At 39.2% G+C, this 18,134-nt stretch overlaps 1 protein-coding gene across 2 annotated transcripts in view; it reads right to left on the minus strand.

Annotated features, from left to right (window-relative positions):
- Positions 1-18,134, minus strand: part of UNC79 (unc-79 homolog, NALCN channel complex subunit) — a 282,068-nt gene that overhangs the window by 36,878 nt on the left and 227,056 nt on the right. For both annotated transcript variants that reach the window (XM_044932849.2, XM_044932848.2), the window contains 6 exons: positions 17,478-17,590; positions 17,304-17,389; positions 15,995-16,168; positions 13,254-13,322; positions 8,219-8,329; positions 383-487 (listed from right to left, as the gene is read on the minus strand). In XM_044932849.2, the coding sequence (XP_044788784.1) occupies positions 383-487; positions 8,219-8,329; positions 13,254-13,322; positions 15,995-16,168; positions 17,304-17,389; positions 17,478-17,590 (658 nt within the window). The remainder of the gene's footprint in view (positions 1-382; positions 488-8,218; positions 8,330-13,253; positions 13,323-15,994; positions 16,169-17,303; positions 17,390-17,477; positions 17,591-18,134) is intronic.

Raw genomic sequence — 18,134 nt, forward strand, 5'->3', positions numbered from 1 at the left:
TACACTGCAATCAGATCTTAGCCTCTTCTCCCATTTTTGGCTTCATTAGACCCACCTCAACTCTAGTAGCCATTAATGGTCTATCCCTCCAACCTCCTGGACTATAAATTTCTTGAGGACAGATTATTGTTTCATTCTTCTTCTTATGTCTCTCACAGAACTAGTTTCACAATAGAAACAAAATAAATACCCTTTTTGGGGGTCTTTTGTTAGCCAGTGGAAGTGCCAAGTACATAGTAACAGATAGATCATGGCTAATATAAGGTATTTCTCATTTCTGGGCAGAGACATTTAATTTATGCATATTCCCCCTACCTTCCTTAAATTTTCTAAACGTTGAGTGAATTTCATGCAAAGTGTTATAAATGAGGCATAAGCCTACCTGGACAAGCAGAAGGAGGTTTGTATCTGGTAAAGGAGACTTGAGCTTCAGGGCCTGTAGGAGTTCTAGAACAACACTACGAGACAAGTAGAATTTATCCCGCTCCTAAATAAAACAAAAAAGAAGGTAAGTGACTTCTGAAAATTCAATTAAAAGAGATCTCTGTCAAAAGAGCTTCCAAAAGATTCACAGATCAGAAATAAAAAACACTGCTTAAAAATGCATAATGAACTGTCCTGAAGAAATAAAATGAAAAAAGGCATTTTTGTGTTTGTAATGAGTTTAGTGAAGCACTGAGAACACATAATTTAATGGATAAGAAAAAGATTGGCTATCTCTTAAATACTGAAACTATAGGATTTGATTCTTACTCATAGAGGATATGTCCAAGAATGTAGAAACTAAAAAATCTAGAAGAATTTTTTCAATAGAAAATAATTTAGAAACATTTAAGACTTGAAAGGGTCTCATATCCTCTCTAAAGAAACTTACTTTTTAAGTGGACCATTTCAAGCATACAGAAAAATAGATGGAATATATCTTGTACCTATTATCCATCTTTTAACATTTTAATCATAAGTCAAGCATCACAGAAATAGTTGAAGCTACTATTACACAGGTCTCTCTTTTCTTTCTCCCTCCTTGAAATAGCCACTATTTTGTATCTGGTGCTTATTATTTCTTGTATATTTTAACACCTTTACTACATATGTATGCCACCATTGTAATGTTTAATATTATTTTTGCATGTTTTTTAATTTCCTACAGTGTGTATCTTTCCAAAACTTACAATTTTTCTACCACATTACATTTTTGAAATTAGTCCCTATTGATACACATAATTCTCATTCTTTTAACTAAATCGCTTAATGATATTTTACTGTATGAACACACCAAAATTCATTGATCTGTCCTCAATAATGGAACGATAGAATATCTTCCATTTTGTAAGCCTTTAAAAATTGTCAAATATAGCACACGTGGAAAAGTACATAACATATAAGCTAACAGATGGATTAGTACAGATTGAACACAAATGAAATCATCGCCCAGGTCAACAGCACATCACAAGCACCTTAAAAGTCCTCCATGTGTCCTTTCCTGATCATCGCCAACTTACTGGAGACCCTGTGGTCTGAATCCACTGTCTTTTCTTTCTACTCATTCTCATTTATGGTGTCCTGCCCCCTCATTTGTCTGGTTACCTTTGCATGTTGCATGCTTTATTTTAAAATTATTTTTAGAAATAATTTGAGGCCTTGAATGCTATCTTCCTCCAAAAAGCTTTCTGTTTGTTTTTCACCAGGTACTGGAGGCACTCGCGGTCCAGGGTATTACCTTAATACACATAACAAGCCTTGAAATATTTTATCTTGGGCCACCAAAGGTCTTGACATGGATCTATGTCCATGTGAGGACAAGCTTACTTCTAGATTGTCTTTATTTTGTGGTCCTAATGAAAAGGTAAGGGCAGTGCAGAATCAGATGGAGTCCCCAATCTTGGAATTTCCTAGATTCTGACTTTTTTCTCCTTGCCTCCTGGATCTTTCAGAATTGTCACATCCTTCAGGGCAAAAAAGGTCTTCAGTGCCAGGCTCACATCTCTGCATTTCTGTGTTCTCTCAGACCTTAGCTTAGTAATTCTTCTATGTCTGGCTAGTATTTTGATGATTTTTAAAAGTTTTCAGAAAATATTTTAAAGAAACTTTTAAAATTAAGTGGGAGGATAGATTCAAATTATCTAGTCCCTCCTGAACAGGAGGGAAAGTCAAGGATTTTTATTGGAATTACACTAAATTTATAGGTTATTTTGTGAGAATTAGTAGTCTTTCTTATGCTGGGTCCTCATTCATGAACATGAGATCTGTTTCCATTTATCTAGTGCTAATAAAATGTTCTGGTTACCTCCAAAAAGTTCTTGCATATTTTGGTTAGATTTAATCTTTGTTGCCACAATAAATGATATTTTAAAGTATATCATAATCATTTGTATTGATAGCTGAATATTAAAGGTAGATGATTTCTGAGTATTCATTTGTATCCAGCATCCTTGCTGAACTCTCTTATAAAAGTCATAAAAAGGTGTCTATAGATAAGCTCTCTTCAGTTCATTTGTAATCACATCGTCTATGAAAAGTTAGAACTTTTTTCTTCCTAATCCTTATACTTTGATTTATTCCTCCTGTCTTACTGAAGGACCTCCAGTACTATAACAAAGAGAAGCCATGATAATGGTCACTCTTGTCTTACTTGTGACTTTAAAGGGACTACTGTTGGCATTTTACCGTAAGTATAATATTTCCTAGAGGTTTCTGGCAGACACCCATTATAAGTTAAGGAAGTTCCCTTCTGCTCCTAGTTTGACAAGATTTATCATAAACGGATGCTGAATTATATAGAATGCTTCTTTTCTATCTCCTTCTGCTGCTTCTAAGTCACTTCAGTCGTATCTGACTCTTTGCAATCCTATGGACTATAGCCCACCAGGCTCCTCTGTCCATGGAATCCTCCAGGCAAGAATACTGGAGTGGGTAGCCATTTCCACTTATGGGCTTCCCTGGTGGTTCACACGGTAAAGAATCCACCTGCAATGCAGGAGGCACGGGTTTGATCCCTGGATCGGGAAGATCCCTTGGAGAAGGGAATGGCTACCCACTCCAGTATTCTTGCCTGGAGAATTCCACCGATGGAGATGCCTGGTGGGTGGTCTACAGTCCATGGGGTCACAAAGAGTCGGATACAACTGAGCAATTAACACTTTCACTCCATTTATAGTTATCATAAAATATTTCACATATTCCCCATGTTGTGCAATAATATATCCTTATAGTTTATTTTATACATAATAGTTTGTCTTTTTATCCCCTACCACTATGTAGTCCCTCCTCACTTTCTTCTCCCAACTATAACCCTAGTTTGTTCTCTGTATCTGTGAGTCTGCTTCTTTTTTGTTATATTTTTAGATTCCACATATAAGTGATACTGTCCAGTCTTTGTCTTTCTCTGTCTGACTTTCTTTACTTAACATAATGCCCTCCAAGTCCATCCATGTTGCCGCAAATGGCAAAATTTCATTCTTTTTTGTGGCTGAATGTGAGGCTTTATTCTTAATGCATTAATTTGGGATTATTCATTCAGAATTTTTGCATCTTTGAAGTATAACTGGCCTATAATTTTCCTTTCTCCTATTGCCCTTGTCTGATTGGTACTGAGGTTCTACTGGCCTCATAAAATATGTTGGGAATTGTTCCCCTTTTCCTTTGCATAAAGTAGAGCTCAATCTCAAATGTTTAATAGAAGTTGTCTTTAAAATTGGAATGGTTTGGGACCTCCCTGGTGGTCCAGTGGCTAAGACACTGTGTTCCAGTACAGGGGAGCTGGGTTTGATCCCTGGTCAGGGAACGAGATCCCATATGCCACAACTAAAAATCCCATGTGCCACAACTAAGACCCAGCACAACCAAATACATAAATAAATATTTTTTTTAAATGGAATGGTTTTCAACCACCAAAGCAATTTTTCCATTATGTAAGTCTAGCTATCTTTTTTTTATTGTTATATATTACAATTTTCTAGAAAGTTTTCCTTATTTTCCAAGATTTCAAATGTACTAGCTAGATTGTCCCTTTATATTCTTCAGCTCTCTATCTCTCTTGATATAAAAGTATAGATAAGTATTAGTAGCTCAGTTGTGTCCAACTCTGTGACTCCATGGACTGTAGCCTGCCATGGGATTCTCCAAGCAAGAATACTGGAGTGGGTTGCCATTCCCTTCTTCAGGGGATCTTCCCGACTCAGGGATGGAACCTAGGTCTCCTGCCTTGCAGGAGATTCCTGACTGTCTGAACCACTTGTGAAGCCAAAAGTGTTAGTTGCACAGTCATGTCCGAGTCTCTGCAACCCCATAGACTGTAGCCCACCAGGCTCCACTGTCCCTGGAGATTCTCCAGGCAAGAGTACTGGAGTGGGTTGCCATTCCCTTCTCCAGAGCTCTCTTTGCTGCATGCTATATAATTTCTTCAGATCTATTTTCCATTCCACCAAATCCCTTTTTGGTTAAGTCTAATTTGCTCTCTAACCTGTCCACTGAGCCTTTTTTTTCTTTTGTTTTTGTTTTTTAATGTCAATGACTATTTCATTTCTAGAATTATTACTTTGTTCCAATCTATCTGGTTCTTACAAAACAGAAACAGACTCACAGACTTAGAGAACAAATTTACAGTTGCTGGGGGAAGGATAGTTAGGGTTCGGGATGGACATGTACACGCTGCATATTTTGAATGAGTAACCAACAAGGACCTGCTGTATAGCACAGGAACTCTGCTCAATGTTAGGATGGGAGGAGAGCTTGGGGGAGAATGGATACATGTATAGGTATGGCTGAAGCCCTTTGCTGCTAACCTGAAACTATTACAACATTGTTAATTGGCTATACCTCAATACAAAATAAGAAGTTTTAGAAAAAAGACCCACTGACTGGGTTTGAAAAGTAACTCCATCACTTTACTACCCATGTTTATGAGGGAAAGTTACGTTTCCTTTTTAAGGTTTAGCTTCCTTGTCTAAAAAAGTGATGAAGTATAGCCAATTAAAACATGCTGAATGATAAGCATATAAAGGATGGATTGCAAACATGAGAAAATATCTAATTACTTAAGAATAAAGAACCAGATAGCTTTTATTTTCCTAATGAGAAAATATTTTTAAAAAGAAGATAATAAATATTTTCTCATTAGGAAAAAAAAGCGTATGTTTTTATTTTCTTTATTATATAGTTCTAATATGGAAGTTCTTAAGGGGAATAATCTTGCTTGTTATTAACTATACTAAAGGATCACAATCTAAAATTACAAAATACATGAAGAAATAATTCACAATGAGATACTTTAGTATCTCATTCCTGTTCATCAGGATTTTAATTGTAAGAATCCTACTGGGCCTAGGTTGAAGGCACATCCCTCCAGAGAGGTTTGAGGATTGATTCTGAGCTGCTTCTGCCAGACACTCCAATGCTATTATGTGCCCAGCACCAATTTATTTGACTTTCCAGTTTGGGAGTTCATAGGACATGTAGGTATTACAAATTCAAACTCTAAACATATTCAAAAATAGGCTCATGTTTACTCATTCTCAAAGGAAACTATAGATGTTTCAGTTCTCAGGCTCAGACAGATCCCATTCTTCATCACCTCCATATAAGAATACATTCTTTCCAAAAGATATATGTCTTTTATCAAACATATAACCTTTCATGGGTTTTGACTTTCTGCTGAGGACACTTAGCTCTAACTCCCAACCTAGGATAGCCCCAAGACGCAATTTACTTTCTCTGTGTGGGCTTTAAAATTCAAGCCACTAAAGAATATAATAAAAAAGAAACAGATTCACATTTATAGAGAACAAACCAATGGTTACCAGTGGAGAGAGGGAAGAGGGCAGGGAACTAAGAGGTACAAGCTATTAAGTGCAAAATAAGCTAGAGGGACATATTGTACAACACAGGGAATATAGCCAATTTTTTAAATAATAACTATATATATGGAATATAACCCTTATAAATTATAAATCACTATATTGCTGCTGCTAAGTCACCTCAGTCGTGTCTGACTCTGTGCAACCCCATAGACAGCAGCCCACCAGGCTCCCCCGTCCCTGGGATTCTCCAGGCAAGAACACTGGAGTGGGTTGCCATTTCCTTCTCCAATGCATGAAAGTGAAAAGTGAAAGTGAAGTCGCTCAGTCGTGTCTGACTCTTAGCGACCCCATGGACTGCAGTCCAGGCTCCTCCGTCCATGGGATTTTCCAGGCAAGAGTACTGGAGTGGGGTGCCATTGCCTTCTCCATATACTTGTAATTCATATAATATTGTATATCAACTATGCTATTGTTTAGTTGCCAAGTTGTACCCAACTCTTTGCAATCCCATGGACTGCAGCCTGCCAGGCTCCTCTGTCCATGGGATTTCTCAGGCAAGAGTACTGGAGTGGTTTGCCGTTTTCTTCTCCAGAGGATCTTCCTCACCCAGGGATCAAACCCAAGTCTCTTGCATTGACAGGCAGATTATTTACCGCTGAGTCACCAGGGAAGCCCAACATCAACTATACTTCAATTAAAAACAAAAGACTCAAGCCACCAAGTTTACCAAGACTGTCAATTTCCCCAACCCAGGACTACTACAATATCAGTTTATATACTTATCACCCTGGTTCTCAATTCCCTCTTCATTTTTGCCCCTTTCATGCTGATAAAATTAGCTATATATTTAAAATCATGTTTATTACATTTCATCCAACACTTCCAGCATTTTAAGTGGGACAGCTGTCAAGTTATTAAGACTGCCTGAATGCCTAATAGAAAAGGCTCCAAAGTGCTTACCTTTCCATCCCTTTTCTTTTGATTAAATAAGGGAAAAGACTCAATTAGATACTGCTATTTCTTTAACTATTTCTTATAGCTTCTCATTATCTATGAAAAAGGTGGGAACACCCTAGATGAAAGCTTTCTATAACTAACAGTCATTTGAGTTGCAGAATAAGGAAGGATAGATGACTGGCCAGTGAAGTTATGACAGATTTTGAGAGGATAAAATGCAAAATGAATATTCAAAACCAAGAATATCTTGAATTCAAAATAGTGGAAGGTCTGCTGTAATCAGTACTTATAGTACACAACGTAGAAAGTACAAACTCATTATGGTTCTTCCTCTAAATATATATATGTAATTTAAACAAATCAAACATAAAGAAAATTAAGAAATAAAGTGACTTCTAAATATAGAATATCTTTTCACTGTATTTGGTGCTGTCTTACAGATCTATTTTCTTAAGTGAAAAAAAAAGAAAAAGAAGCTATTTTTCTGGAAGAATTTGAAAGAAGAAAAAAAATACTGATTATTTCGGTAGTTAGAAAACATATTGCTCCAGGCAGAGTAATAAATAGTTTACAGTCAGAAAGATTAAACAGAAGATTATCACAAAACACTTAACATGGCGGAATGGACACACATGGTAAGAAAGGAGACGAGTATTTTAAATAGAATGAAATCTTGATATAAAATTAGATTTTTATGAAAAAATAAAGGGCCTGTAGAAGTGGACATGAATAAAGGAGTATTCTGAATGTTTAAGAGGGCACAGCAGACACAGAAACCCCACTGAAAATAAATGGATAATTTGGAAGTCAGAGAAGTAACATTGACACTTTGTTCTAAGGACAGACATGCTCTCTATTTGCCCTGCCCTCTGCTTTTCCAGCACCAACAAGGCTGCTATATGCATTGGGCAAGCAGTACTTTTCCACTTCCTCAGTAGTGGGGCAGGGGATACTAAGGATAATGCAATAGAGAAACCATTATCAAAGCAAGATGACAAAAGACGAGATTACAATCTCAGAGACCAAGAACCCAGAACCGGGGAGACAGACAAATGATGAGAATTAAGGAGCTCTCCACTGGCTTTTACAAATAACAAGCTGATAGTTTTCTACTTTGGGTATAAAACTGATATGTGCTGATGACTTGCCCACTAATCATGGAATGGTGAACTTGAAAAAGACATCAGAGGTCATTTAGACCATTACTTCATTTCATTCAAAATACCTCTTCTCCTGTAAGCCATCTGACCCTCAGTTCTCCAAATTTGCATGTTTAACATACAGGTTATATATTTGTATGTATAAAGTGTTTCCTTCTAATGATTTTTATCAGACCTCAGTAGAATTATTCATTTTAAGCTATATTGAGGCAACTCACCTAAGAGGGATTTGATACTGATTAGAAAGAATATGTTTCTACAAGTTTTCAGTTTCCCACAACACACACAAACATGCAACCTTACCTTCGTGAAAGCTCGGTAACACAAGCCACACACCTCCACCAGGTAGGCCAATGTGAAGACGGCATTCTGAATCACAAAACTGAGCAGTTTTGAAAATGGTTCCAACAAACTCTGCAATGAGATTAGGGCCAAAAAAATCTATTGCTGCTTGTTTTATGGAAAAAAAAAAAGGAATTAAAGTCTAATGACACTTTAAGTAATGGGGATCATTCTTTAATTTAAAATCTGTTGCCAGGTGGCTAGTATAGCAAACTGGTTGGTCTAACAAGAACTGAATCTTCAATCAGTAGCTCAAAGAACATGATTTAATCATTTTATTGCTCAAAAAAAAATCCATCTTTCCAAGTGGCATCACTTATAAACCAACCTAACACTAATCTTATCTTCATACCTACCCCCAAGCAATCAAGACTCTGATGTCTGTACGAGGATCTCTCATTCTATTTCTCTGAATCCTTAGGCATTTATGAGTTAATCAGACCTAAGCAATGGCACCCCACTCCAGTACTCTTGCCTGGAGAATCCCATGGACGGAGGAGCCTGGTGGGCTGTAGTCCATGGGGTCGCTGGGAGTCGGACACGACTGAGCAACTTCCCTTTAACTTTTCACTTTCATTCATTGGAGAAGGAAATGGCAACCCACTCCAGTGTTCTTGCCTTGAAGAATCCCAAGGACAGGGGAGCCTGGTGGGCTTCCATCTCTGGGGTCGCACAGAGTCGGACACGACTGAAGCGACTTAGCAGCAGCAGCAGCAAGCAAAGTGAAATGAAAGTTGCTCAGTTATGTCCAACTCTTTGTGACCCCATGGATTGTAGCCCGCCAGGCTCCTCTGTTCATGGGATTCTCCAGGCAAGAATACTGGAGTGGGTAGCCATTCCCTTCTCCAGGGGTTCTTCCTGACCCAGGGATCGAACCACGGTCTTCAGCACTGTTGGCAGATTCTTTACCATCTGAGTTGTCAGGGAAGCCCTAGCTTATCAGACCTAACCCCTCTAGAAATCTGTCATCTCAGTTAAGCAGCAAAAACCACCCTTGCATGTAAGTACCAAAGGACCATTAGCTTAATAAAACTCATCAGGACCCAGATTCCTACCAATGTTTACCAGGAAAGCATTGTCATTTTTTACTTTCCCTTCTGAATCTGACCCATAAAGAGTCAATTATAGATCAATATGCTTTCTTAAGTCATTTGGAAACATTTCCTGAGTACCTACTAAGTATCAGGCAGAGTTAGATGCTTTTATATCATTTATCTCATCATTTATAAAATTCTTATAAAAAATCCTGGGGAGACAATATATTATAATAATTAATGACACACACTCTAGAATTTTACACAGAGAGCAAACTTTAGCTCTCTGTGACTTTGAATATGAGATTTAACATCTCTAGACTTTATTTTCTCCCATGTAAAATGAGGATAACAATGACCTCCATCTCAGTATTTCTGTGAGAATTAAAGAAGATGATGCATGAAAAGCACGTGGCAACAGTAAGCCTCTCATCACTGTTATGATCTGCACATCTCTGAAGCTTTAATATCCCCATTCTGCTGCTGAGACAGTTAAGTAGGCAAGTAACCTGCCTAAGGCCATACAGCTACTGAATGGAATTCAAACTCAAATTCGGGGGCAATCTTCCAGAGAGAAAACTGCTCTATAGGGAAGACAGGATTTTAACTGGACTCCAAAGGACTTTCATGCTGCGATTTCTGCTAATTCTCAAGCTCTGTGGTCCTAACTGTTTGGATTATAAAAGTAACATGTGCTCAGTGTGCAAAAGTAGGATCTGCAGAAAAGTAAAGATAAGGAAATAAATCCTCCATATTCCCATCATAACATTTTGATATATTTCTCTTCTTCTTTACACACCAGTTTACTCAGCTGAAATCTTGCACAGATATAATAATACATTTTGTTAAGATAGTAATATCTGAAATTTCCAATACTATTTAATTCTTCATATAGATCCATCTTAATGGCCACAAGTCAGATTTTATTATATAAAAAGATCTCAATAAATATATTTTTGCATGAAATTTGCATTTGCTTCTTTAAAATAGATTCTGAGGAAAAGAATGACCATATCAAAGATTTTGTGCATTTTGGGGCCCTTTCCCTTATGGATACAAAAATGAATTCATTACATGTTAGCTGCCCCTGAGGATAGGAATTATGTTTGCTATCTATATTACCCAAAGGAACCATGTAGTACTTTCCATACAGAAAATCTTAAAGGCACTCTTTAAAATAGTACTATTGATTCAGTATTCTTTGCTCTGTATAAATGTTGTTGCCTTGAAACACTAATAATGGATGACTGGGGAGAGAAATATGTCTGTGTTGATACAGAATACATCCTTATTGGTTAAAACAAAAGAAGAAACCTGGATTGAACCTATATAGAAACTTGCTCTTTTATCTAGTAAAGCAGCTTGGTAATGGGGCAGTACAGTACCACAGACAAAAAAACTTGAAATCAAGAACCTAGATTCAAGTCTCAAATCGTCCATTAACCAGCTATGTGACTTTGGTCAAGACACTTCATTTCTCTGATCCTATTTCCTTATCTCTAAATGAACAGACTAGACTAAATAATATCTTTGCAGTTTTCCATGAGTCTATGCAAGCAAAGTCAAGGTAAAAAGTTACAAGGGATGTGTCTTCTTGGTACACACTGGCAACCCACTCCAGTACTCTTGCCTGGAAAATCCCATGGACGGAGGAGTCTGGTAGGCTGCAGTCCATGGGGTCGCTAAGAGTCGGACACAACTGAGCGACTTCACTTTCCCTTTTCCTTTTCATGCATTGGAGAAGGAAATGGCAACCCACTCTAGTGTTCTTGCCTGGAGAATCCCAGGGACGGGGGAGTCTGGTGGGCTGCCGTCTATGGGGTTGCACAGAGTCAGATAGGACTGAAGTGACTTAGCAGCAGCAGCAGCAGCAGCAGCAACTACTTGGTACTTCTAGTAACTACAATCTATTGCAATACAAACTATCGCATTACTGCATATAATGCAGTCTGGAAATGTAGCCAGGAATACAAAAGTGAATAAGACATAGTGCTGGACTTTGTAAAGCTCACAGGCTCACTGGGGAGACGACAGGATAGCTGCTAATACAGAGAGCTCTATCAGGTACTGTGGATCTGACAAGAGTGTGGATCTAACAAAGCTGCTATAGAGAATGTGAGCCTTTTTAAAACTGGTGAAAGCAAAAGTCGCTCAGTTGTGTCCAACTTTTTGCAACCCCATGGACTGTATAGTCCATGGAATTCTCCAGGCCAACCGGAGTGGGTAGCCTTTCCCTTCTCCAGGGGATCTTCCTAACTCAGGGATCAAATTCAGGTCTCCTGCATTGCACGCAGATTCTTTACCAGCTGAACCACAAGGGAAGCCCACGAATATTGGAGTGGGTTGCCTATTCCTTCTTTAGCAGATCTTACCACCCCAGGAACTGAACCAGGGTCTCCTGCACTGTAGGTGGATTCTTTACCAACTGAGCTATAAGTGAAGCCCTGAGCTTTCCATTTTAAAATTGGATGGAATTCAAATTCTCATCTTGAAGAATGAGAAGGAGTTTAGTCTCCAATAAGGGTATAAAGCATTTCAGGCAAAGGAAATAGCCTAAGCAAAGGCAAGGAAGTATGAAATTAAATAAGATGGTAAATGTATAACAATTAGCACAATGTCTGCCATATGGTCAGTGCTCAACCAACAGTGGTTGTTGTTTTGATGGTGATGATAATAGTGCTTCTGAAAGTAAAGTACACAGGAAGCATGCGGATGGGACAAGTTCAGTTCAGTTCAGTTCCATCGCTCAGTTGTGTCCAACTCTCTGTGACCCCATGAACCACAGCACGCCAGGCCTCCCTGTCCATCACTAACTCCTGGAGTTCACCCAAACCCATGTCCATTGAGTCAGTGATGCCATCCAACCATCTCATCCTCTGTCATCCCCTTCTCCTCCTGCCCTCAATCTTTCCCAGCATCAGGGTCTTTTCAAATGAGTCAGCTCTTCGCATCAGGTGGCCAAAGTATTGGAGTTTCAGCTTCAACATCAGTCCTTCCAATGAACACCCAGGACTGATCTCCTTTAGCCAAAGACTAAACTGGAAAGGTGGGCTTGCAAGTTAATGAAGTACCTTTTTGCATGCTCCATTAAGGAATCAGGACATTATCTTAAAAGAAGGGAGAAGCTATCAAGGATTTTAAGCAAGGAACCCATGCAAAGAGATCTGTGTTTGGAAGGATCATCTAGATCATGGTACTGGGGATGAACTGCTGGACGTGGCCCAGGACTAAGAGGACCAATGATATTGTGATCTATTAGAGTTTTTTCATATTAGGCACCTTCAAAAGGTTGAAAGTGAAGCATTTAGTATGTGATAACTATCTCTTCAGTATCATTATATGCCTGTGGTTGTGGGGTTAAAAAACAACTGAATACCAAGGGGGAACGGAGAGTGGGGATGAATTGGGAGATTGGGATATTGATACCTTTGATACTATGTATAAAATAGATAACTAATGAGAACCTACTGCATAGCTCAGGGAACTGGACTCAATGTGCTGCTGCTGCTGCTGCTAAGTCGTTTCAGTCGTGTCTGACTCTGTGCGACCCCATAGGCGGCAGCCCACCAGGCTCCTCCGTCCCTGGGATTCTCCAGGCAAGAATACTGGAGTGGGTTGCCATTTCCTTCTCCAATGCATGCATGCATGCTAAGTCGTCTCAGTCGTGTCCGACTCTGTACAGCCCTATGGACAGCAGCCCACCAGGCTCCTCCATCCACAGGATTCTTCAGGCAAGAATACTGGAGTGGGCTGCCGTTTCCTTCTCCAAGACTCAATGCGCTTTGGTAACCTAATTGGAAAGGAAATCCAGAAAAGAGGGGATATGCGTATATGCGTAGCTGATTCACTTTGCTGTGCAGCAGAAACTAACACGACCTTGGAAAGCAACTATACTCCAATAAAAGGCAATTAAAGCAATAACTGCATAACCAACTAGCTAGGTTTTTCTGAAACATACATACCCTTGTGGCATTGGTAGAGGGTATCTTCAAGAGGCAAATCATAATTCTCAAACTGGAGTCTAAAGAACACTGTGAGCCAATACAAAAAAACAAAAGTCAGTACTCTTCTTAATACATCTTCTGCTTCATATATTTTCTCCAAGCAAATTTATGTTAGGAAACACATCTGAAATATATCTGCCTTCTTACAGGTTTCCATGTCATACATTAATGTTTGGAAAAAAAAAAAAGAATTCTTAGCTTTAAAAAATTTAATTAAGCCATTCATTAAACAGTTAAACAATTAAATAATATTAACTGATATTAAATGTGCCCAGTTCTAAAGAAGTAATTTGTGAAAGGCCATGTTGAAATAAAAAACCTATTTAGATCAATTTAAAATCATTAGAGTTATTAATCCAAATAAAGAATGTTTAATCTGTCCTTTCTCTGATAGTAAAAGACATAACAAAAGCCTGGGGGAAAGCAGTAAAATTTCTACAAACGAAAACCATGCCTCACAAATCAAGTAGCATTGTATTTTGGCACGATTTCACATCAAAATGTACTTTTTAAATAATATGTTTTTGGATTGGGGGGAAATGTTACAGCAAGAATAAGCAATGATATTATTTAACATGGTTAATGATATTGCAACAGCAGGTCTCTGCTGTTGTGTAGAATATTAACCTCTTTAAGATAGTATAAACAAAGTCAGTGGTTCTTTAAGTGAGATGCGTGGACCAGCAGCATCTGTATTACCTGGAAACCAGTTGGAATGCAAACCCTCAGGTCACAACCCTACTGAACTGGAAGTTCTCAGAATAAGGCCCAGGAATTAGACTTTTAGCAAGTCCGTCGGGGACCCTGATACACACTGACGTTTGAAATCCACTTCTCTAAATTGATGAGAACAAACTATAGAAAGTCTCTCAATGGCTTAATCTTTTCCCCAGAAATTAAATATAAAACAGGATGGTCAGAGGAAGTGCCCAGATAGAATCCAGCAGAGTGAGTTTTTAGATAAATTCTGAAAGCCTTTCACAAGAACCTTCTAAGAAAACCATTGCTCTATTTAATCTTCTCAGTACCCATAGGCGTTGATGTGACATTTACATTACTTTAGACCAGGAGCTGAAAACCAGCTGCTCATCAGGTTCCCATCGTGACCTACGAAGGAAGTCAGGAAATATCCTGGAAAACGTGGGGAGATGAGCAACACGAGGAAGGCATTCTCAAATAATAACTGATCGGAACCCAGTAGCAGTTGATCCCGTTAGAAAGGATGTGCTTTCTAGTTCTCAAGAATCTCAATTCTCCTTCTCATCTCACTGCACTCTACTCGTTCACCTTGCAGTCAGGGTCCTTTTGGACAGGGCTGACTGCTATAAATTAGGCTTACAAATTTGCCATGCCTGCCCCTCACCCCTTCTCTACTAGTGTGTGGCTCTTAAGCAATGAATGGCCCTGACCGGCTCTCTGGTCCTAGAGAGGATCCATGTGGTCTTGTTAAAATGCATGCACTTGTATTCCTAAGTGTATCTGTACAGTAGCTATAAACATATTTTGCCTGGATTTATTCAACTACTTCAGATTTCTGGATAGACAAGGATCAGAGAACATGAGAGATGCTAAAGATCTCAGTAATCCTGCTTTTCACAGTAATTTCAGACTCAGAAAGCAGAACACACCAAGCTAAGGGTCCCTGCATTATCATCCTTACAGACATTATTGAAGGTCATATTTTCCAAATCAGCCAGTTAAGAAAAATGTATTATCAGAGATGGTTGGATTAAAAAAAAAAAAAAAACATGTTACATATACGTAATACTCATTTCAGAAGTGGTGCTGCCAACATGTAACTTCACTTGGCAGATCAACAAGTGATTTAGTTTGTTGTGAGTTGAATATTTTCATTCTGTGGTCTGGATAAACCACGAAAAGCTTGTGGAACCCATGAGGTTCAAAGACATAATAGTGGTCACCACCAGCCACCTCTTTTCTCCCTGCTATGGAGACCTGAATGCCTTCAAATCACTCTTGTCTGCGAATGACTCTAAGGGTCCACTAGTGGAGAGGACACTAGTCAGAGACTTGAGTTCTGATCTTTTCACTGCCTCTATCTCTCTGAATTCGCAGTTATCCGTCTGGAAAACGGGAGTATCAAACAGGATGGTGTTTATAGGTCTCTTCCAGTATTATACGATTCTGTGTTTGCATTGAATGGGCTCATGTTGAAAATGTTCCTTAGGCTACCAGATTTCCAGCTAGATAATTGTATGGTATTCTTGGAGGGTGGCATGGCCCTGGGTAGGGAGTGAGGGTGGGGACGAGGGTAAAGCCGTCAGACAGAAATATCATCTTGGTCTTGCAAGAACTTTATTCACAAACACAAAATTTTAGATAATTCTCTAAAATTGAAGCTTGACATTATATGTCTGGTCTCCTTTCAGATGAAACTATTTACTTACAAATTTATTTAATATCCATTTGAGAACGTTTTCTAGATAAACACAATCTACTAATGTCTTCCTGAACTTTTTATTTTTTCATCAACTGGAAACATGAAATCACTAAGTCAGAATGACTGAATATTACTGTCAATTCTGCAACATTTGGAGAGAAAATCTCAATAACACTTTCTACCCTGTGGCTAACAAAGAATTCCTTCTAGCCCTTTACAAAACATTAAATCTGCCTAGACCAGGTGGCCTGCAAACAGTAAGGAAGTGATTTGAAATGAAATCCGGGGTTCAGCTTACCTTCAGAGGTAAAACACAAGGCAGCTTGGCAAAAAATGTCTGAAACTGATTGCTGATCGTGGTCCAGAGGCTACTGGGAGCATCCATGGGCAGAGCTTCCATGAAGGTGGCAATGTTTTCCAAACAGCGTATCATAGCACCCCCTGCTGGTAAATTCTTTTTGTTATTTAGACCCTAAAAACACAAAAGCATAGGCAATCAACTGCTGAAATGGTGTGGGAATTCAGACAGCTGTTTGGGGAAGATCAGTTTTTTAAAAATCATATACTCAGGTTAAAAACATGTGTTGTGTGTAAGCTTTGTACCTGGCAGGAGTACAGAGAAAAATGGACTAATCTACAGAAACCTGGTGGGTAGGGGCAATTGTGATTTTGACTCAGTGAGGAAAGGTGAAACATGAGCAGGAAACTGGAAATATCTTCCCAGGACGTACAATTGGTGTGGTCAGGTGTTCAGAAGACAGATTGAATGATGCTTGCTAGTATCTCTACCAGCAGTAATTCACACACACACAAACTCTCCATGGCTGTTCCTCTTACTCCAAATTTGAGTTTCAGGAAACTTACCCATTCTCTTAAAAAACTTCCCTGGTGGCTCAGACAGTAAAGAATCTGCCTGCAATGCAGGAGACCCAGATTCAATCCCAGGGCTGGGAAAATCCCCTGGAGAAGGGAATGGCAACCCACTCCAGTATCCTTGCCTGGAAAGTTCCCAGGACAGAGGAGCTTGGACAGTATAGTCCATGGGGTCACAAAGAGTCAGACATGACTGAGTGATTAACACACACATTATAGGAACAGCAAAGTCCCCAAGGCAAGCTGCCAACCATCCAAGTTAACTAAAAGAGTTGGTAAGTGGAGGAAGAGAGACAGACTCCAAGTTACGTGATACAATGAATAAGCTGTGGAGGTGAGAACTGACTTCAAGTCTTGAGATACAGAAAATAGGCAGACTTTGAACCCAGATCCTGAGACAAAGCTGTGAAGCTGAAATTTGAATCTAAAGTCACATAATGTAGTGCACATGGCTTTATCCACCACAAATTTTGAAAGCTGAAAGTGAGTGCTCAGAGGCTGGCATCCACCCCTTAGTGGAGGGGTCCAGAAGCTTTAAGTACATCCACACTAAACAGCGGTGTCCAACTGACTTTCTATACATTGGTCATTTTTATCTTGTAAGCTTTTACATATTAAATTATTCTGCATCTAATTTAACATTTAAATTTTTAATATTTAAATTAAATGACTTTGAATTTCTTTCTCAGAAGCGATTTCAACAAGGGCTTAGAGTGTCGACAAGGCAAACCTACCTCCAAGAGCTGGCTGAGAGCAGCAATAGAGCTCAGCTCGTTGAAGTCCATCAGAGATGTGGCCAAGGTCCGTAAAAAAGTCCCATCTGGAAAGTCAATGGTCAGATTTAGCAGTGTTCACGTTTCAGCAACTAGCAATGTCTGTAGTGTCAGCCTCCCCCGTGGATGAATTACCTTTGATGGTGCTCTGGAACAGCTGTGGGAAGATGCCATTGGGAGCCAGCTGATGGAAGATACAACGCAGGAACTGCTTGGCCACCCCAGCTGCATTGCCGGGGACCATCATGCTGGGGTTGAGCACGGAGAGAAAAGAACAAGGAATCTTGGAGCATCGAGCATGAGTTCAGATACTTATTTACTTATTTATTTACATGCACAACCAGCCTCTTACGGAATAACTCACTGTCACTTGCATTAATGAGATGAAATATTTTAGTCACATGGAATCGCTATTAACAAAACGATTTCTTTTAGAAAGAGGGAACCAGGTAATGCCAGAGTTGGTCTCAGACTAATTCCAGCCACCCCACTGTGCAGATGCGGGTTCCCAGGTCCAGAGAGAAAAGGTGACCTGCAAAGACCCTGATGCTGGAAAAGATGGAAGGCAAAAGGAGAAGGGGGTGGCAGAGGATGAGATGGTTAGCTAGCATCACTGACTCGGTGGACACCAATTTGAGCAAACTCCAGGAGAGAGTGGAGGACAGAGGAGCCTGGAGTCCATGGGGTCACAAAGAATTGGACATGACTTGGTGGCTGAACAACAACAACAAAGGTTACAAGTCCAGAGGGTGGCAGAGTCAGGACTAGAATTCACGATGAGGATTATCAGTA

This window comes from Bubalus bubalis, chromosome 20, assembly GCF_019923935.1.
Source record: "Bubalus bubalis isolate 160015118507 breed Murrah chromosome 20, NDDB_SH_1, whole genome shotgun sequence".
Classification (NCBI taxonomy): Eukaryota; Metazoa; Chordata; class Mammalia; order Artiodactyla; family Bovidae; genus Bubalus; species Bubalus bubalis.